General features: G+C 36.2%; 1 protein-coding gene across 5 annotated transcripts in view; it reads left to right on the top strand.

The window, feature by feature from the left end:
* TBK1 (TANK binding kinase 1) overlaps positions 1 to 21,251 on the top strand; it is a 36,043-nt gene extending 14,792 nt beyond the window's left edge. For 4 of the 5 annotated variants that reach the window (XM_081956987.1, XM_081956989.1, XM_081956990.1 and 1 more), the window contains exons 7-21: positions 699 to 809; positions 3,359 to 3,538; positions 3,700 to 3,896; positions 4,933 to 4,991; positions 5,691 to 5,782; positions 8,543 to 8,644; positions 10,431 to 10,494; positions 14,661 to 14,782; positions 15,620 to 15,696; positions 16,240 to 16,279; positions 17,272 to 17,373; positions 17,481 to 17,577; positions 18,008 to 18,114; positions 19,016 to 19,087; positions 20,819 to 21,251. In XM_081956987.1, the coding sequence (XP_081813113.1) occupies positions 699 to 809; positions 3,359 to 3,538; positions 3,700 to 3,896; positions 4,933 to 4,991; positions 5,691 to 5,782; positions 8,543 to 8,644; positions 10,431 to 10,494; positions 14,661 to 14,782; positions 15,620 to 15,696; positions 16,240 to 16,279; positions 17,272 to 17,373; positions 17,481 to 17,577; positions 18,008 to 18,114; positions 19,016 to 19,087; positions 20,819 to 20,870 (1,474 nt within the window). In that variant the 3' untranslated portion in view covers positions 20,871 to 21,251. The remainder of the gene's footprint in view (positions 1 to 698; positions 810 to 3,358; positions 3,539 to 3,699; positions 3,897 to 4,932; positions 4,992 to 5,690; positions 5,783 to 8,542; positions 8,645 to 10,430; positions 10,495 to 14,660; positions 14,783 to 15,619; positions 15,697 to 16,239; positions 16,280 to 17,271; positions 17,374 to 17,480; positions 17,578 to 18,007; positions 18,115 to 19,015; positions 19,088 to 20,818) is intronic. The other variant, XM_081956991.1, reaches the window with a different exon arrangement.
* Positions 21,252 to 21,572: the final 321 nt, after the last annotated feature.

Genomic DNA, 21,572 nt, shown 5'->3' with positions numbered 1-21,572 from the left:
TAACTTTTGAAAAATAATCAGGCAATTGAATTATGTATACATTATTTGCATTCTTTAGTTTGAGGTAGAGTATGATTCTTCAATAGTTATAGATGACCAAGGCAAACAAATGGTCCTCAGTTGGATCCTCACTTTTCGCAAATGAAATTCTATTTACAAATGTTTCCAGTGCAAGAATGGAAAGTGGATCTGATCAATTCTTTTGTGCCATGTTCCTCTTGGAAAGCAGATGTGGCAGGAAATAATGTGGAGCTGCAGATGAAAAAGAAATCAGTAGAGATTGCCTCTTCCCTTCCTTCTAATGGATCTCTGTGCATATTATAAACAGAAAGAGCTCTATCCTTTCTGGCTATAATCCACTATAGAAACATTATTACCCTTGTAATGTCTCATAGATACTTGTTTCACTATCTGTATATATAAATCTGTTGAAAAAAATAACTTTTAAAAACTATTTTAACTTTCAAGAACAACACTTTATTCAAATTTTTAATGGCCCCAAACTTTAGAGTTAAAAACTGTGTTTCCTGTTATAATTGGTAAATAGTTCAGTAACAGTTAAAATGCCACTTCTTTAGAAATGTAATTAGTTGTTCTGAACTAGAAAGCTGTCTACGGTTGCTTGTAATTCACATTACTATTACATGGTTTTATTATAGAGTTTGTTTGCTGATTATGGTATTTCTTATATCTCAAAGGTATAAAATTATAACAGGAAAACCTTCTGGTGCAATATCTGGAGTACAGAAAGCAGAAAATGGTCCCATTGAATGGAGTCGTGATATGCCTATTTCCTGTAGTCTTTCTAAGTACGTTTTGTCATTGATTTGCTTACATAATTTAATGTTGATTTCCATGTCTCATAAGATGTCATGTGAATATGAAAGAAAAATTATGTGTTTTTAGCAATTTGCGGAATTGATAATGCACAGGGCTTGACATGAAGGAGAATATTAAAGTAATCTGCATTTCTGAGTGATAGGTGGAAAAGAAATTTCTAGTTTGCAGAAGGACTTAATCTCTCTTCAGTTGTATTGCTTGAACATAAAAAGTCTTTACATGACAATATTTTAGTAATTTATACTTATTGCAATTTATGTTCTTGCAATTCCAGACAGACTTTCTGAGTATTTGAGTAGAACTCTCAGGTTTAGATTACTTCTGCCTGAAAGTAGATAAATCATGGTACAGGTAATCCTCCACAGGCACTGGGCCTGTGGAGACTCACTCATCTTGCAAAGATCTAGCAAGCTGTGTCCACTCCAACCTGTCTGCCCCGGTTTCTTTGTCTAAAAAAAGCTTTTGGCGCGAAGAACAGAGACTGGGCGGGGCATGCACACTGCTCCTGGCCTCCATTCTTTTCACCAAAAGCCTTGAGAAAAACTGACCAAAGCTTTCAGGGGTGAGTAATTGTCCTGGCAGGCTCTGATCTTCATTGCAAAAAGTCCAGAGCCTGCCAGGACACTGGAAAAGAAACCGTAGCAGAGAGGCTGGAGAAGACACAGCATTTGATCATCGAGATCTTAAAAAGATGAGTGAGTCTCCACAGGCTCAGTTCCTGGTGGGGCAGGATAGTGTGAAGCAGATATCTCAGTGGATAGGGGAGGCCTTGGTTGGTTGGAAGCACTACCCCCCCCCCCCCCGTGGGCTTTCCCACCCTGAGATCCTCATGTGCACTTAATGACCAGAGCATTTGATTAGCAAGTGCATAGGGTAAATCAGGGAGGGATCATGTTAATTGCACATGTTCCCATTACTGAATTCTTCAGGTTACAAGTGTAATTAACAGGCTCATTCGTAATCGAAGTGTCCTTCCATTTTTGTGCATATAAAAGTCCTACTGCTGTCAACATACTTAGTAACAAAGTTCCATTTTTTTTCTCCAGGTCTTTTTCCATTAGGCCCAAAAGGGAAAATTTCATCTTTATCCTCATTTTCAAAATTCTATTTCTCCCTCCCTCCCTCCCTCCCTCCCTCCCTCCCTCCCTCCCTCCCTCCCTCCCTCTCTCCCTCTCTCTCTCTCCCTCTCGGTATATGAATCATACTCCAATAAATTATCTTATAGAAAAAAATAGATTATAATTTAATGTAAATTTTAAACCTTTCATCCACATATTTCCCCATTGTTCAAGCATCACATTATATCCACAATTCCTTGCCCACTAAATTATGCAATGTTTTACATGTTCATTTTCCAAATTCAATTTCAATAACATTTTATAACTCTTAGCAATATTATGTTCATCATTTCCACATAGTAGTTTCCAATTCATTTTAACAAAGTCAAATCCATAACACTTTTTATCCAGTTTAAATCTTTCTTTCAGTTGTTAATAAGTAAACCAACTGCAAACCATGATTTCTGATTCAAGTTCTTTCCTCTGCTTTAATACTGGGTCACCAGAGTTGAAAGATGATTGCCACCATTTTTTTTCTAAATGGTGACACCCAAAGAGGCAACTTGTATAAAGCCTTGTTTTATATTTATTCCAAACTCTTAGTATAACACATCTAACAAATTGATTAAAACCAACATTAACTTTACTTTTATCATACCATAAGTAGCCGTACCATCCAAACCTTACTTCATGGCCCTCTAATTCAAGTAACTTTTTATTCTGGAGGCTTACCCATTCTTTTGAGCAGGCCAGATAGCATCCATTTCATAATTTTTTATCGACATAAATTATAATATGCAAACTCACATCCTAATTTGGTCACTCATTAACCAAATGAAGCAACACTGAATTAATAAAATAAACTATGAGATTAACACAATTTTACTAATTTACTAAATTTTGCTAAAATGTTATAATTTTAATTTACTTTAAAGTAAGTGCCACTACAATGATAACATTCCTTATCTTTTTCCTTTATTGTACTTTAGGAAAATATTATGTACATATGAGTAGTGTTTCATAGTACAAAATACATGATCTGCCGGCTACTTTCTTGCAAGGAATGTGAGCTATTGGATAGGAAGTTGCCCTATTTCCATGAAAGATATCTGTAATCTTCACCAATTAGAATCACTTCTACCTTTCTAACTAAAGTGCATCCCAGCTACTTTTACCTTGTTGATGTATTGACATTGACATGTATTTATGACAGTTATCTTTTGCACCCTCTAATAAGCAGCTTAAGTGGGGAAGCCGGATTCACTTAATACCTGTGTTACTAAATTATCAACTGCAGTGATTCATTTAAAAACTGTGGCAAGAAAACTTGTAAATAGGGGGAAATTTACTTAACTGTCTTGTTGAGTAACAGAAATTTTGGGTTCAATCGTCATAAAGACCACTTGTATAATAAAAATACATTATCTAATGTAATATTTGTTTTCTATGTAACTTTTTAGGGGATTGCAGGTACTTCTTACACCTGTCCTTGCAAATATTCTTGAAGCAGATCAAGAAAAATGTTGGGGATTTGATCAGTTTTTTGCAGAGACAAGTGACATACTGCATCGGATAATTATTCATGTCTTCTCTCTTCAACAAATGACTGCACACAAAATTTATATTCACAATCATAATAAGTAAGTTTTCTATAATTTTATTTTCATAAGGCAACAACTAGATCTATGATCTGTTTCCCTTTAAATAGATTTCCTCCCCTTTTTTCCCTACTTACCTCTGGCTATTTTAATGCATTGGGAGTTCTTTCTTACGTGCATTTTTTTCTTTTCTTTTTTAACAGTGCTACCATATTTAATGAACTTGTCTACAAACAAACAAAAATACCTTCACACAATCAAGAATTGATATATGAAGGACGGCGTTTAGTACTAGAACCTAACAGACTGGCACAAGCTTTCCCTAAAACCACAGAGGAAAATCCTATAATTGTAGAAAGCAGAGAAGCTGTAAACGTCATAGGATTGCTCTATGAAGAAAGTATGATGGAATCATTATTTTTCTGATTAAAACTCAAGCATTAAAATATTTTTAGTTATATTAAATTTGTAACTTCTAAAAGCTATGCTATTTTTATATGACTGTAGCAAATATTATTTTTAAATAATAATAAAATAATAAAATAAGACATTTGCTATGTTGTATCCCTCAAAATTATTGCCCCAATGTATTCTTAATAGCCAGATTCAATCCTATCTAACTTTTATTGAGATAAGTAGGGTTTCAATCTGATGTGGGCAAATTTTTAAATCAATTTCATTTGGAATATATCCTGACTCAAAATTCTATTTTACTTATAGGATTACATGTATAATCAATTATACATTTTTCATTGGAAATTAATTACTGAAATTGCAATTAAAGAGTTTTTTCATTTCGTTTAAGAAATTGTTTAGTCCTGAATTGGTACAATGTTCCATCTTCATACATTTCAAAAAGGATTCTTAATATTTATTTTATCTTAAAATTATTTTCGGTATAATTCAAATAATTTTCAAAATAAAAAATAAACAGTTCTAAAACACAGCAAAATACTACAGTAAGAAAGCAGAAATTATATAAAATAAGCAAAGGGGGAATTATTTGTGACCAAAATGGCAAGAGGGTAAGTGCTATCGTGATCCAAGCGCCATTCCTTAGTACCTCATTATTTGTTGCACATATGTACAAAAGGGATGGGACATGCTTTGTGACACTGTACCTGCCATCTTACAAATATTGATAGATACAATACCCTGTGGCAACTCCCTGCCACAACAACAATAATAATGACATTTCTATTGGCAAAGAAATGGATACTAATGGAAAAGGATTTTCACCATATGATTTCCTTTAACAAATTGCATTGTTATAGAGAAAATATATTCTATTTACGATGAATTTGTTCTTTCCCAAAATCACACTAGTAATTTTTACAATCGTTGACACTTTCTCAGATATTAAGGATATGTTCTGGGTTAATTTCTGACTTTGTGTAATTTTTAATTTTCTTTTTAAACCTTCTGTTCTATTGCAGTTTTGCTTCCTAAGGTTCATCAACGTTATGACTTGGATAGCGATGTAAGTATGGCAAAAGTGAGTATCTTAGTTAATTATAATTACATGTACATAAGAATGAATACTTCAAAGCCAGTGTGGTATTATGATGCTGGGCTAAGAATGGAAAGGTCCAGGTTCTAGTTTTCCCTTAGGCATGAAACCCAGTTGGGTCACTGGGGAGCAGGCATTCCTTCTCGGCCCTTACTAGTGTGAGAAACCAAAGTTCCTGCTGAATCATACTTTTAAAAAGCTTCATTCTTAAGAACTAGATGAGTGCAATGCAAAGTAAGCAGATCTTGCAACTAAGTGAAACAAACATTAAGAACAGTAACATATTAGATGTGTAGGAGTAAAATAAATTAATGGTATTGAATGCAGATAATATTGGGTAGATAGAATTGTATAAGTAGTAATTTTAATAGTGTTGCTTTAACAACGATATAATAGGAAATTGCTTGTTTTATACCTTAATCTGAAGTTCTTTGATCTATCATCACTCAGTAATATAATACACAGTCTTCAAGTTATGTCTACTTTTTGCTTTTTCCACAGCTTGTGTTACAACTTTTTAACCTAATACAGAAACTTAATTGATCTTTATTTTTGTTTGGTATTAGGTTTCGTGGATTATATTCCCATTTACCTCATAATATAATTTCATCTAAATATCAAATTTCTGTTAATAAAATTACTGTAGCAATTTATTAACTAATGCATTTTATTTGTTCCTTATAGGCAGTAACAGGGGTGGTATGTTATGCCTGTAGAATTGCCCGAGCCTTACTGCTTCATCAAGAGCTCCTGCGAAAAGGAATCAGATGGCTAATGTGAGTGATGTTATTGATCAGCTTTCTCATTGTCATTCCTGCAGGTAACAGCTCTGACTCTGGATAATTAAGTAAGAGTTGGAGGCATGGGAAGAGTCCATTGGCAGCTAATAAATTTAAATAAATAAATTCAAATAAATATTAACTGTGTATTTTTCCATGACTGTTTGAAACCCTGGTGAAGCATGCAGCCCATTTCAAAATACTTATTTTAATTGTTAAATACTATATGATGTAGCAACCATGTGCTTGCAAGATGAACTTTCTGTCACAAAATCAGCATGCTCTGTACATTCATTTGTCCCTCAAAAAGCTGTTTTGGATCCCTATCCAACCAGAGTATAAGAGAATAGGGGCCCAAATTACTTTATGAAATAAGGAGAGCCCTCACCTTGCATGCATTTTGCGAAGCTATGAAAATTGTTCTAACTGTTCACTGTCAAACTATAGGATATGACAGTGGTTCTGTCAACCCTGTCTAAGGGGTCTTTTTTATTGTATTTGATTACATTTTATGAAAAGGTGGCTCAGTGACTAAGACACTGAGCTTGTCAATCAGAAAGGTCGGCTGTTCGAATCCCTAGCACCGCATAATGGAGTGAGCTCCCGTTACTTGTCCCAGCTTCTGCCAGCCTAGCAGTTCTAAAGCATGTAAAAATGCAAGTAGAAAAATAGGGACCACCTTTGGTGGAAAGTTAACAGTGTTCCGTGTGCCTTTGATGCTTAGTCATGCCGGCCACATGACCATGGAGATATCTTCGGACAGCACTGGCTCTTCAGCTTTGAAACAGAGATGAACACCACCCCTTAGAGTCGGGAACGACTAGCACATATGTGCGAGGGAACCTTTACCTTATATTTTATGATTATATAGAACCCTGATGGCACAGTGGTTAGAATGCAGTATTGCAGGCTATTTCTGCTGACTGCCGGCTGCCAACAGTTCAGCAATTCTATTCTCATCGACTCAAGGATGCCTTCTATCCTTCCGAGGTTGGTAAAATGAGGACTCAGATTGTTGAGGGTAAATTGCTTAGAGAAGGCAGTAAAGCACTGTGAAGTGGTCTAAGTGCTATTGCTATTATGTAATCAGCTGAGTCATGAACACCTTGGAAGACATAGTAATATTGTAATAAAGAACTATGTGCACTATTCATCCAGTTGTAAGCAATCATGTGCAATAATTGGTTGATATTACTTGATGCAAATTAGGTAGTATTTATATTGAGTTAAATTTTCCCTGATGAAAGGAAACAAACAAATCAAGTACCTGCTAATAACAATATCAGATTCCATAGTTTATAAAGCCTAGATGTTAAACATTCAACTCTGAACATTTTTCTTTCAACCCATTGTTAAGTTCTAGGTTCAAAGCAATATGCATTCTTTTTTCTATTCCTAATAAGAAAGATGAAGGGAAATAAAATTCTTCAATCAGGAGGTATCTTCTCAAGGCATCTGAAAGGATTTTAAGTGACAGCTCCCCAAGAATTAGTTCTTCTTTAGCTTTCTGCAGAATTGAAGAAGGGGCTTCTTTGATAGCTTCTATGCATATACATAAAGGAAGGAATTTGGGATTTTGGCTCCATTCACTGTGGACATACAGTCTCAAATATCCCTCTTCATAACTGATGTAGTCTTTAAAATTTTTAAAAATATTTATCTCACAATATAAAATATTAAAATAGTTGATATAATGTGGATGCAGAATAATGTTTGTTGTGCAATATTTAATGTTTTCAATTTTAATGTTCTTAATTACATCAATAGTACTGGAGTTTATTAATTACTTTAGTAGATTAAAATTAGTCAAGTCAAAAATAAATATCTTTCACATTTCTTTTTGGTGCAGACTGAAAAAGCAGAATGAATGTTTGTTCTGGTAAATTGTATTTGAAGACCAGAGAAAGAATATAACGAGGAATATAATGGCTTGAACTGACTATGATAGTTTACTGCAGTGTTCACAATTCACGGCCCTTTTATTGCATGTCATAAAGACTTAAGACAGGAGTACAGCAGTCTGCAAAAATCCAAATATGTGTCATGTATGAAAAGTAATAGACTTGTTCTCTCTTGAACCTGGGATTGTTTCAACTAATTCAACAACTAAAACTAAAAGGAAATTCAAGCTGAATATTCAAAAGAATGTCCTGATATTAAGAGTGGTTAAGTAATAAAACTTAAGAGTAGTTAATAGAATACTACAATGGAGATGTTATACAACAATAGACTTCCCTTTAGCTCCAATCTCACTGAGCAGGAGATTATTCTAGACTAGCAGATAACCCGGCATTGCCCTGGTATTTATTTATAGGGAGAAAATGTCTGGACCAAACGTAATTTCTAATTTGGGTTTTCCCCATTACCAGAGGAAGCCCCTTTGTAGAGTACTGTGAATCCATTACCATGGCAACTTCACTGTGCTGTACAGTAGAAGCCATTTTACAGCACAACAGGCTGTATCTTAACAGAACACACACCCTAAGGGGTGTTACGGGTGTATTACCCCCACAGTATTTTTCTCCAGAGAGTAAGTCATCTGTGTTTGGTTGAAATAGTTCAAGGCGTTCCAGAGTTATGCTGGAACATGCACGCACGCGCATATACACACACACACACGCTATATACATAGATAGATAGATAGATAGATAGATAGATAGATAGATAGATAGATATAGATAATTTTTCCATAAGACCAAAAAAACTGTTCATGATGCTTTTATGTCTATGTTTATTGCTTCAATTACTGTTTTCTAGTGAACTCATCAAAGAAGAATACAATGAAACATTTCACAAAAAGACAGAGGTTGTTATCAAGCTGGACTGTTGCAATAGAAATACAGAAAAAGCTATGAAAATGTGAGTATTTAAGGAGAAATCATCTACACTGCACTTGTCTACTTTTTAAAGCAAGAAAATCAAAGTGCCATACAAATAAGTACTAGCTAACTGATTATAAAATCAGTGTAATATCCCAGAATTGTATAGTTGGAAGGATCCAAGAATGCCATCCAAACCTGTTGAATGCAAAAATCCAAAATAACTCATTCTCAAAAGATGTTGGTCCAGCCTTAGCTCAAATACAAGCACATCTAATGGAAAGTCTGCCATCTATCTGGATAATTGATTCCATTGTCAAATTGCTTTTCCACTATTGTTGACACATCCCCCCCACCCCCGAATGTTGTACATTCTGTTAAATTCTGCATCCTTTAGTTCCATTATTCCTTGTCCTAAATGCTGATATGGTGGAGAACAGATTTTGACCTTTTGTGTGACATCTTTCCAGATATTTAAAGAACATTATTTCTTTCTTTGTCTTTTCAAGTTCAATTTGGTGATCCTTCAGTCTCTCAAGGGACTTAGTTTCTAATTTATTCCTATTGCCCTCCTCTGGATTATGACTATTCTTGTCATTGTTATTTATTAATGGCAATATTTCACAATTGAAGTAACACACCATGTTGTCCTAAATTGGCCATGGTTAAAGGAAGCCTCATGGAGTGTTTGTGTAATAGGAGATGATCAAGCTGATCTCAACATGTCATGAGTCTCTTCATGCCCACAAGAAATCTAAGTCCAGCCCACCCTGAATTCCCGTGACTCTTATCTACTGCCAATTTGCTTGGACCTTTAGTAGTTCAGATTCTTGTAGAGAGTTTAAGCTTGCAATAAATCTGTATAATCATTTGAACTGTCTGGATCTCCTGATTTCCCTGGCACTTCGCAGTTTGTTCCCAAATAATTCTAAGAAGGAAGATCTAAGAACATACATATGAACCTCCAGACATCTCCCCAATGTACCGTATTTTTTGAAGTATAAGACGCACCTTTTTCCCTCAAAAAAGAGGGTAAAAATCTTGGTGTGTCTTATACTCCGAAAAATACGGTACATGTACATACGTGTACATGTATGTATATGTACATACATATGTTATCAGCAGTGGGTTAGCATGGTGGTTGTTCACTACTATAGTGTTTGTTGCATAGTAAATCTATTTTGATCTCATTTCTAATGCAATCAGCAATTTTGAGTTGCATTTTGACACTATATTTTTTGTTTTGCTTTGTTTTACTTTTATTAAAGCCATGTTTACATAATTGCCCTGGTTATAGTTATTGAATTTGAAATCAGAATATTTAGAAGACACAAGCCTGCTGACATAATTTATGGAAAAAACTTTGAAACTAAACAGCATTAGTGGAATATGACTAAATGGAATTCAGTCATTTATTTTTATTTATTTCTGTTTTGGATGCTTTGTGAACCAAGAAAACCTGAGCCAGAAAAGAGCAGAATAAATCATATGTCGAATATTATTTCAGTAACACATTGATTAAACTGCTAGCATAAAATATTGAACTAATATTCAGCAAAGCTATTTCATATGTCTACTGGAATTTCTCCACAGGTTTTTTTTATTGCCTAATCAAAGCCACATATCATTTGAGCAAGACTTTTAAAATAATAGTAGTAAGTTTGTTTGTACACGCACACACACAAAGATACACACACACACACAATTTCCAATTAGGTCCAAAATAACATTATTCAAAAACGTTAAATTAAAAAATGTGATATTGTAAACAAAGTTATAAACCAATGTTCATTTATTTGTGTTTGTCTTCTCTTTTCTGTGAACAGATACCAAAATCTGGCACCATCAGAAGTGGATGAGATCTCAGATATACACTCAAAACTCTTACGGGTAAAACTTAATATTACAATATTCTAGCACGCAATAAAGTTGCTTTCAAATTATAGGAGTACTGAAATTTACTTGCACTGCGTTTTTTTTGTTTTTTTTAGTTTCTAATAAGTAATACATACATTTGTATTTTTCTTGCTGAGAGCAATAATAATGTATTGTTTATACCGTGTTTCCCCGAAAATACAACATGTCCTGATAATAAGACCATGCCACATTTTTTGGGTGGGCAAAAATGTAAGCCCTCCCCCAAAAATAAGCCCCCTGGACAACCCCCCCTGCAGCCAGGCAAAACACCACTCACTGACCTAGCGGTATCCCGAAGGCGCCAAGCTGCAGGAACGGGATGAGGGAGGAAAGGCTTGTGTTGCTTGGCGCCTTTGGGATACCACTAGGTCGGTGAGCAGTGCTGTGCCCAACTAGAGAGGGGGGTTGCTGGGGGGTTGCTCTCTTGTGAGCGGGCTCCCGAAGAGCTGGTACGATAGCGCAACACAGCCTCAGGGTCGAATGGCTGTATTGCGCTATCGTACCAGCACTACACAGCAGCCATGAGGTGACCACGCTCACGAGCAGTCGCCCAGCAACTCCCCTTTCTAGCCAGGCACAGTGCCATTCACTGATCTAGGGGTATCGCCAAGCCGCGTGAGTGCCTGTTCGCCACTCTCCGGCTCCCGCGGCTTGGTGCCTTCGAAATGCCCCTAGGTCAGTGAATGGGGTTCTGCATGGCTGGAGAGGAGGGTTGTGCAAGCAATTTTTCCGCTCCCCGCTCATGCACCTCCCAGCCTCACGATGCCCTTGCCTAACTCTACCTGCAGAGCCAGGGCATCTCCGCTGTTCCCGCCGCCGCATGGCTTTTTTTGCAGCTTCCAAAGCACGTATGCCTAGTCTTCCTGAAGTTGCCACTCTGGGAATATGCTCTATGGTTGTACGCTCTGGGAGTACGCTCTGCCTCAGCCAGCCCACAACAATAGAGCGTACTCCCAGAGCGGACGCTGCCGAAAGACTCGGCTGCGGATCTCCGGAGTTTGGAAGCTGGAGAATATGTTATGCTCGGAGCGCCTTTGGGTTATCACTGGGTCCATGAGTGGCGCTCTGCCCGGCTGGAAAGGGGAGATGCCAGGTGGCTGCTCGTGAGCGTGGTCACCTCATGGCTGGCATGTTGCGCTACTGCGACAGCGCAACACAGCTGTTTGCCCCTGAGGCTGTGCCTGGCTCTTCGGGCGCCCCCTCGCAAGAGAGCAGCCACCCGGCAACCCCAAAACAATACCCCCCCCGATAATAAGACCCAATCAATATTTTTGGGGGGGGTCAATAGAAAATAAGACCCTGTCTTATTTTCGGGGAAACACGATAGTACTTATGCAAATTTCAAATGTATAATTTGCCATGTATGAAATATCATCCATACGGGTAGATGGTAATGGTATAAATAAAATTTAAAGTTGTGAAATAGTTGTTAATTTTAAATGAATTCTCATTATATCTATAAATATTGAACCAGTAGAATCTATTAAACCATTACCGGTATCTGGGATTACGTGGAGTTTTGCATGAATTGGTCATAAAATGTGCTCTGAACGTCATCTAAGTCACAACAATAGAAAAACACAGTCTGCTGAAAATAATACTACACAAACATTAGATGTTGCCAAGGTTTAATTGAACATAACATGTAAACATTCACAGTGCAGGGAGGAAAAAGTATGTGAACCATTGGACTTAATAACTGGTTGACCCTCCTTTGGCAGCAATAACCTCAACCAAACGTTTCCTGTAGTTGCAGATCAGATCTGCACAACGATCTGGAGTAATTTTGGACCACTCCTCTTCACAAAACTGTTTCAGTGTAGCAATATTCCTGGGATGTCTGGTGTGAATCGCTCTCTTAAGGTCATGCCACAGCATTTCAATCGGGTTGAGGTCAGGACTCTGACTGGGCCACTCCAGAAGGTGTATTCTGTGCTGTTGAAGCCATTTTTTGTTGAATTACTTGTATGCTTTGGGTCATTGTCCTGTTGCATTACCCATCCTCTGCAGAGCTTCAGTTGGTGGACAGATGGTTGTACGTTTTCCTGCAAAATATCTTGATAAACTCTGGAATTCATTTTCCCATCAATGACAACAATCCGTCCAGGCCCTGAGGCAGCAAAGCAGCCCCAAACCATGATGCTCCCTCTGCCATGTTTTACAGTGGGGATGAGGTTTTGATGTTGGTGTGCTGTGCCTTATTTTCTCCACACATAGTGTTGTGTGTTTTTCCCAAACAACTCAATTTTGGTTTCATCTGTCCACAGTATATTTTGCCAGTAGTGCTGTGGAACATCCAGGTGCTCTTTTGCAAACTTCAAACGTGCTGCAATATTTTTTTGGGACAGCAATGGCTTCCTCCGTGGTGTCCTCCCATGTACTCCATTCTTGTTTAATGTTTTCCTTATTGTAGAGTTTCAACAAAAATGTTAGCATGTGCCAGAGATTTCTATAGGTTTTTAGCTGACACTCTAGGTTTCTTCTTTACATCATGAAGCATTCTGCGCTGTGCTCTTGCAGTCATTTTTACAGGACGACCACGCCTAGGGAGAGTAGCAACAGTGCTAAACTTTCTCCATTTGTAGACAGTCTGTCTTACCGTGGACACATGAACATCAAGGCTTTTGGAGATAACTTTTGTAACCCTTTCCAGCTTCATGCAAGTCAACAATTCTTGATCGTAGGCCTTCTGAGAGCTCTTTTCTGCGAGGCATGGTTCATATCAGACAGTGCTTCTTGAAACCAGTAAACCCAAAACAGGTGTGTGTTTTTAAAGGGCAGGACAGCTGTCAGCAACACATCCAATATCATCACACCGATTGGAGTCAAGGTTGGCTCACTCCTGGCTCCAATTAGCTCTTGGAGAAGTCATTAGGCTAGGGGCTCACATACTTTTTCCTCCCTGCACTGTGAATGTTTACATGTTATGTTCAATTAAACCATGGCAACATCTAATTTTTCTGTAGCATTATTTTCAGCAGACTGTGTTTTTCTATTGTTGTGACTTAGATGAAGTTCAGAGCACATTTTATGACCAATTCATGCAAAACTCCACGTAATCCCAAAGGGTTCACATACTTTTTCTTGCAACTGTATGTGTGTGTGTGTGTGTGTGTTGTATTTGTCCTGATAAATAAATAAAGGGAGACTAGTATAGATCTATTTCAAGCTATTTAGCTCTCATCAGCTAGCCATACCCTTACTGGCTTTTGAACCTGGGCTGTGTTACATATTAGGCAGATTTGTTAACCACTAAGCCACAGGCTCTCCTCCTTATCAGCTGAGCCAGGGAAATAGTATGTATTTGTGTTACAACCCCTGGTATGCCCAAATATGGGAGGGAGCTCACTACTCCCCTTTCTGTCTTTCGGCTTATTACAGAGGACCATCCAGGCAGAAAACCATATTTTTATTTTTAATGTTGCCTTTTTATATTTGTGTTGTATTTGTGCTGATAAATAAATAAAGGGAGACGAGTATAGATCTATTTCAAGCTATTTAGCTCTCATCAGCTAGCCATACCCTTACTGGGATTTGAACCTGGGCTGTGTTACATATTAGGCAGATTTGTTAGCCACTAAGCCACAGGCTCTCCTCCACAACTCAGCTGATAAGGAAGAGAGCCTGTGGCTTAGTGGCTAATACATCTGCCTAATATGTAATACAGTCCAGGTTCTAATCCCAGTAAGGGTATGGCTAGCTGATGAGAGCTAAATAGCTTGAAATAGATCTATACTAGTCTCTATTTATTTATCAGCACAAATACAACACACACACATACACACATACATACACATACATACATACATACATATATACATATATACACACACAATGTATATATTGTATTAACTGAATATAAATGTATATATTTACAACACATAGTAAACACATATTCTTAGATACAATGGAATTTTTTTTCCACAGTGAAATTATTTTTGAAATATTTTTAATTCTAGAATAAGTTTAGTTTTTACAAGATACAGTTATGCTGCTGACCTCTGTCAATAGTCCTATTTTCAGCTTTTTCTAATTCCTGGGATTTCTTGGTATAAATGTTGCAAATGATCATTTTTATTAAAGTTATAAAAGAATAATATTTTTATTTATCTATTATTAAATTTGTTGTATTTTTGTAGCTTTCTAGTTCACAGGGAACAATAGAGACTAGTCTTCAGGATATCAAAAACAAACTTTCTCCTAGTGGTTTACTATCTGATAGCTGGACCAACCAAGATGGCACACATCCAAAAGATAGAAAGTAAGTAGAATTCACATTTTAATCTGTTATTTAACTTTTAAATCCTGGCATGAATAATTGTTTAGATTAGAACATAGTTGTGCTTTCAATTAGGAGGCAAAATGGGGCTTTGGAATGTACAAGGCAGGGGTGGGTTCCTGCCAGTTCTAACCTCTTCTATAGAAGAGGTTCCACAAATCTACAGTGCCGTTTAGAACCGGTTCCAGCTCCCTCCCCCCGTCCGCACATCATCAAGATGAAGAGCGAGAGGAGAAGTTCTGGCAGTTGAAGTCCACAAGTCTTAAAGCTGTCAAGTTTGAACATCCCTGGGGTTTTTTTCTAAACGGTTAGGGGTGCAAGGATCTTGTAACTTGACAGCTTTAAGACTTGCGTGCTTCAAATGCCAGAGTTTCTGAGCCAACATTTTGGTTGCTAAGCAAGAGTGTTGTTAAGTGAGTTTCACCACATTTTACCAGTTGGCCATATCCACCCAGTCATATGGCTGGCAAGCCACTCCCACCCAGTCACATGGCTGGCAAGCCACTCCTACCCAGTCACATAGCTGGCAAGCCACTCCCACAAATCAGGCCACACCTACAGAAGAGGTTCTAAAAATTTTGAAACCCATCACTGGTACAAGGGAACACATTTGAAGCTTCTTAAAGGAGTTGTAGCTTTTCCTGGGATTGTTTAGGTATCTTGAACAGTTGCTGGATGTTTCTTGGAAAAGAAATGTTTAAGTTGCAGAAAGTGCCAATTTTATATCCTGGGAGCTCAAAGTCATTGTTTGCCTTTGAATTGAAAGCACTGCACAACAGCATTGTCTTTATATTTTTATTTTATTCTGTTTTCTTCTAGCCCAGAAAGGTTGCAAGTCCTACTGACTTCCATAACAGATATTTATTATCAATTCAAAAAAGACAAAGCAGAAAGAAGTAAGTGGTTTGTAACGAATTTAGTTTTTTGTTTTAGCTTCAATTAATTACAAAACATCATTAAATTTCTGGATTAGCTTAATGAGGCAAAAATTCTGAAAGCAAAAAGCATTTTTTTCTCTTGAGTAGAAGTGCAATTCCAATAAAGAACAGTATTGAGAATACCATTTTGTCAGGAAAACAAACAAATGACCATGGCATATATAAACTCAGAGTTTTCAATTGAAATAGTATACATGACTAGATTCAAACAATCATACATTAAGGGGAGACCCAATCTCTTGAGAAGTCCATTATGCTGGGAAAAGTAGAAACAAAGAGAAGAGGAGAATCACCAGCAAAATAGGTGAATTATATTATAATAGCAGTGAATATACAACTGAGATCCCTAAAAATCCAAATGGAGGACAGATCATCCTGAAAAAGGTTTCTGTAGACATGACGAGTTGACCCCAACTTGCCCTTAATCAGTGTATTAGGGGAATTTAATTATGTGAAATAATTTATTGACATCCAATCTGATTTAAATGGTTCCTTCTTTAGGACTTCCTTATAACGAAGAACAAATTCACAAATTTGACAAGTAAGTCCATTTATTTTATAAGTATTTTATATTTGTAGTGTACTGTATTTTCTTTGTTTCTTGACTTCAACAATATAATTGGAATAAGTTCTGTGAAGCTAGGGATGAAGTAACAAATGGCTGCCTTTGCTCTATATAATATTCCTTTATTCAACAGACTTTTGGACTGTGTCCATATAAAATATAAAACATATAAGCAACATGCATGTCTATTGATGTATGCAGAGATTAGAATGAGTTCGCTGTATTTTACAATTCTAGGTCTCATAATTACAGAGTTTTAGAAAGGATGATGGGAAAAAATACACATCAGTCATTGAAGAAAAATCTGGCTGTTCTGCAACTCTGAAGGTTTAGAAGTCTTCATATACATCAAGATGTATTAAATGATAAATTATTAATAAACTTAAACACAATGGTTAAAAATTCTTTAACTGGAAAATACCGTGTTTCCCAAAAATAAGATTATTTTATTTTATCTTATTTTCTTTTGACCCCCTGAAAATAAGCACTTGGCCTTATTATTTTCAGGAAGCCTTATTTTTGGGGAAACAGGGTAGCAACATTCTAAAACATCCAACCAAGCGGGAAAATTTAAATGTTCTTTAAATCTTTTTGTTTATTTGCATTTTAGAGCATGCATATCCTTTTTCATGTATTAATTTTTACTTTATATATAATTGAGAAGGGCACAATCTATCTGTCTTGAAAGTTACAGTAGTTCACACTAAAGTAATTTATAGCCAACCATTTATAATGAGTCCATTCAAAATAAAGCAGTGCATTAATATGAATTATCATGGCAAGAACATACTAAAATATGTTACTTGACCACATTTACCTAATGTATTCTCTATATACATGAAGGTGAATTGCTGAATGTTTCCTCTTTCCTGAACTTTAGCTACATGCCTGTTCTATAGGTTTTTAAACTCTCAAATAAATTGGGAAAATTGGTACCTTATTCTGATTCTTTTTCCTGGGTATTACAGGCAAAAACTATTTTTGTATGCCACAAAAGCTATGACTCTATTCAAGGATGAATGTGTCAACAAATATGAGACCTTCTTAGACAAGGCAGAGGATTGGATGAGGTAAGTTCCTTTTTTTGAGTAATATTTAATATTACTGTACTGTATTATAGCATCACATATTAACAAAAGTCATACTATGCTTTCATATAAAATGTATTTCTTTCCAGAAAGATGCTTCTTCTAAGGAAACAGTTACTAGCTCTTAGAAAACTATGCTTTGATATTGAAGAAGAAGTATCCAAATACCAGGACTATGTAAATGAGGTGATGTTCTTAATTATTCTAAATTAATAATAGCCTTTTCCACTACACCTTGATTTTTTATTGTATGCATTACAGACTCCAGTACTGTCTTGGTAATTTTGGCTCATCTTTTATTACAAGAAATACTAAAGGAAAGACACATTTAGCAATATTTTAATATGGAAAAATATCCAATCATTACTACACTGCATTTCCATAATGCAGTCGGGGAATGAGCAATTTGCTTGGAGACCCCAGTAACATGAGTGAGATCAATACTTGTTTTAATATGCTATGTAAAACAATATTAATAATAATCAGTGATAAGTATTCAGTGATATCACCAGAGTGGAATTCTTTTGTATCCTTAAAATCCAGTGATTATTAGTGGGAAATAAATATTTGTAATATGGTGTTTTGTCATTTACATGGATTTATGCATTCATTGCAGTTAGATGAAATATTGCCCCATAAGATGTTTGCTGCTTCCAGTGGGATCAAACATACATTTAATCCAGTTTATCCAAGTTCAAACACCTTGGTGGAAATGACTCTTGGGTAAGAATTTTTATTTGAACAAATAGGAAACTTTTATATGCTTTCTTCATAATTATAATTATGCTAAAACTTAAACTTGTCAGTTTCAGATGTTCTATGTCAGGAAAGTCTGTTCTCTAACTTAACTTGTGAACTGTTACCACCTGACTTGCAACCAGTTACCTGAGGCATCAGTTGTTTCTACTCACCCAATCCAGTCTGGCAGGAATGTCTGCTGGTGCGGACTAGGAGGTGCACCTTTTTTGCCATGGTGCCTGTGTTCTGGAAAATTCTCCCTTCAGAGATTAGGAGTTTCTCTTTCATAAGGCCTGGAAGACCAGGTTACATTCCTGCTATGGGGCCCAAGTGTGTTAAGGGCCTTCTTTCCTGGTTGTATTAACATCTATGGTTATATTTTTTTCTCAGCTGCTATATATATATTTTGTATTGTGTTTGTATTTGATTTTAATTGATTATTAATTGCCAAGAGTCACTCTGATTTGAGATAGGTGGTAATAGAAATTGAATGAATAAATAAATAAACAAACAAATATTATAGTTGCCAGATGAATTTGAACTGCAGAAAGAGAGGTTGGACTGACTTTAGATATCTGGAAGGAGGGAGGGAGGTTGCCCAGCAATTCATAGAGAATTACATGTACCTTCTCTGTTCTCCGCTGTTATCTTGCAGGAGAACAAAATTATCAAATAGTTATCTATCATCTATTTTAATAATAACATTCAGATGAATGAGGATAATGGTTCAAATTTTACAGTTTTTTTTTAAAAAATCACCATTGTACATGGGCAATTTTTTTGTATCTACTTTTCCTAAAACACCTCTACAATGTTCAGTGAATAATACCAGAAACATTCCATAATTATTTTAACATGGTTCTATTTATTAATGTATCTATTATAGTATGAAGAAATTGAAAGAAGAAATGGAAGGTGTTGTTAAAGAACTAGCTGAAAATAATCATCTTTTAGAAAGGTCAGTTATCCATACTATGCTGTAACATATATCCAGAGAACTGTGAAGTCAGATTTCTGGATGGAATGCAAAACCACAAGGAGAGAGAGTTGAATGAAAAATAAGACTGCTGGAAAAGACTTAGAGATATTGGAGTTTCCCCACATGCTTGAATAAATGTTTGTTAGAACATAGTAGGAGTATTTCTGCAAAACTATTCAGAGTAGTTTTCTTCTACAAGTAGCTCAAGAGATATGCAAAGAAACAGTGGGTTAAATAAAGGGAGTATGTAGCTCCAGGATAGGCAACCACAGGTTTCCTCAAATCACAGTTCTATGTCTGTTATCTACAGTGGTACCTCAGTACTCATCGTTAATTGTTTTTGGGAGGTACGATAATAATGTGACTTACCACTGACCTTTTGTTTTGGCCGGGAAGGACTTTCTGTCCCTTTTCCTATGTCAACGACCTTCCCAGCATGGCCAACTTCCTATTTGCTCTCTGTGGCCGTCTCCTGCTTCCTTTTGCAGCAACCTTCCTTGCATGGCTGACTTCCTGTCCATTCTCCATTGCTGTCCCACTCTTCCTATTGTAGTACACCAAATACCAAACAAACAACAAGTACCAAGACAACATTTTCAAAATGTGTTGCAGACCAAATTCAACAAGTCTTAAAGCAGTCGAGTACTGAGGTACCACTGTATAACTATTGCTGTGTCAGCTATGCCTTACCAGACTTGTAATCCAAAATATCTGAAAAAAAATTAGGTTGTCTACAAATTCTACAGGCTCATTTGGTACCAGCAGTTTTTTGGCGGGGCTGGGGGGAGGAGGCTGAATTCATGTTAAGTTATTCATGGAAGAAAAACAGTTTGTAAATCATGTGTCAGATTTCATAGACATGTCCAGGTAGCTTTCTTGACACTGGTTTGTCACTGTCTTGACACTGCCACCTTCTAATATATCTTTTTATTTTACTATAGCCCTGGGATTCTTTGTCTCTTATTTAAGTATTAATCAAACTCTGCTCTACTTAACCTTTGAGCCAGGGAAGGTGCTTCCATCTACCGTGTTTCCCCAAAAATAAAACTCGGTCTTATTTCAAAATAAGCACTACGGCTTATTTTGGGAGGATGTATTTTTTTTTCAATGCTTGGGAGGCCCATTTCTGCTTGCTCTCAGTGGAGCAGGAGGTTGTGCAGTGTGTTAGTGTCGCTGCTGTGAGGCAGGGAAATGGAGCTGCCCGATGCTCCCCACACTGGCTTATCTCAGGTTCCCCGCAGCCAGGCCAGCCAGGCCCCAACACCTGCCTCGCCTTGTCCCAATAGCTCCAACAGCCCCATCCATCAGGACCCCGCATGGTTGCTGGCCCACATCTTCTGATTGCTCACGGCCACAATGGAGCAGGCATTCTTCATAGGCATGGTTTCTTGAAGTGTTAACAGTCATGGGCATTCTGCTTATGGCAGAATGGGGATTTGTGGGAGTCGTCAAATAACTTCTCCCAACGTTGTTCATATGTAAACAGAAGGTTTAGATTCTTCAAAGCAAGAAACAGAAGATAATCCATCAAATATCCACATCCTTTACCATCTTAAAGCACATTATTTCTTTCAAAGCTTTGCATCACTTTAGGTATCACTTTGTTTATAACCTTGCAGTTACATCTCTAAATTAGTCTAAAAGCTAAGCTATGTAATATTTAGCATAGTGTTATCTATTGGTAATAACTGAATTGTGTTTTTTATTTAGGTTTGGTGCTTTGACAATGGATGGTGGCCCACGAAATGTAGATTGTATGTAGCTATATATTTACCATTATAGCTTTATTGACTTTGCACAGCAAGAACATTTATATGCAAAAAGAATATTCTTTTTTTGCATTTTCCTCAGTATTTAACAGAAATATGTAAATATGTATATATTGTAAATATGTAGACTTTATGTTTTGGTAATGTTAAAAGTAGCTTTAACATTTTCCATAGCATCAAGATTTTTCCCTATATAAATATGTGTAGCACTATATTGTGATTCTGAGTACACTGACATAATTTTAAAAGTTCTTACTTCATTTTTGTAAGTGTTACCGGAAAAATTGTGGCCTTTTGAACTATCATGTTCTTTAAAAAATGATGAGAGTTTCCTTTAAATAATCTCAATAAAATCTTAATATGATAATATAGAATTTCCCATTTTATTGTGAATATACATTTGTCACCGGTGACAGAAATATTTTTAGATTTTTAAATCATTCCCATTCTAGATGTGTTGATACTTTATTAAAATTGTAATTTTTCTTGGCACTTAGAGCTAAATTCAGCCTTCATTTGCTAAATTGCTAATTTGCTAAATCACAAGTGAATTGCAAACTTGAAACCTTTTAAAATTATTTTCTTTAAGACAACACTTTATTTCAAATTCAGTGAATCATGGTAATTTTTATTGTTAAAAAGGTTGTATGTTGTTTTAAATATAATTTTAAATCCTAGCCCTAACATTATAACAT

This window comes from Natrix helvetica, assembly GCF_964273705.1.
Source record: "Natrix helvetica genome assembly, chromosome: 6".
NCBI classification, from domain to species: domain Eukaryota; kingdom Metazoa; phylum Chordata; class Lepidosauria; order Squamata; family Natricidae; genus Natrix; species Natrix helvetica.
Note: the sequence above shows the minus strand (reverse complement) of the source record. Positions and strands in the feature narration are given on the sequence as shown.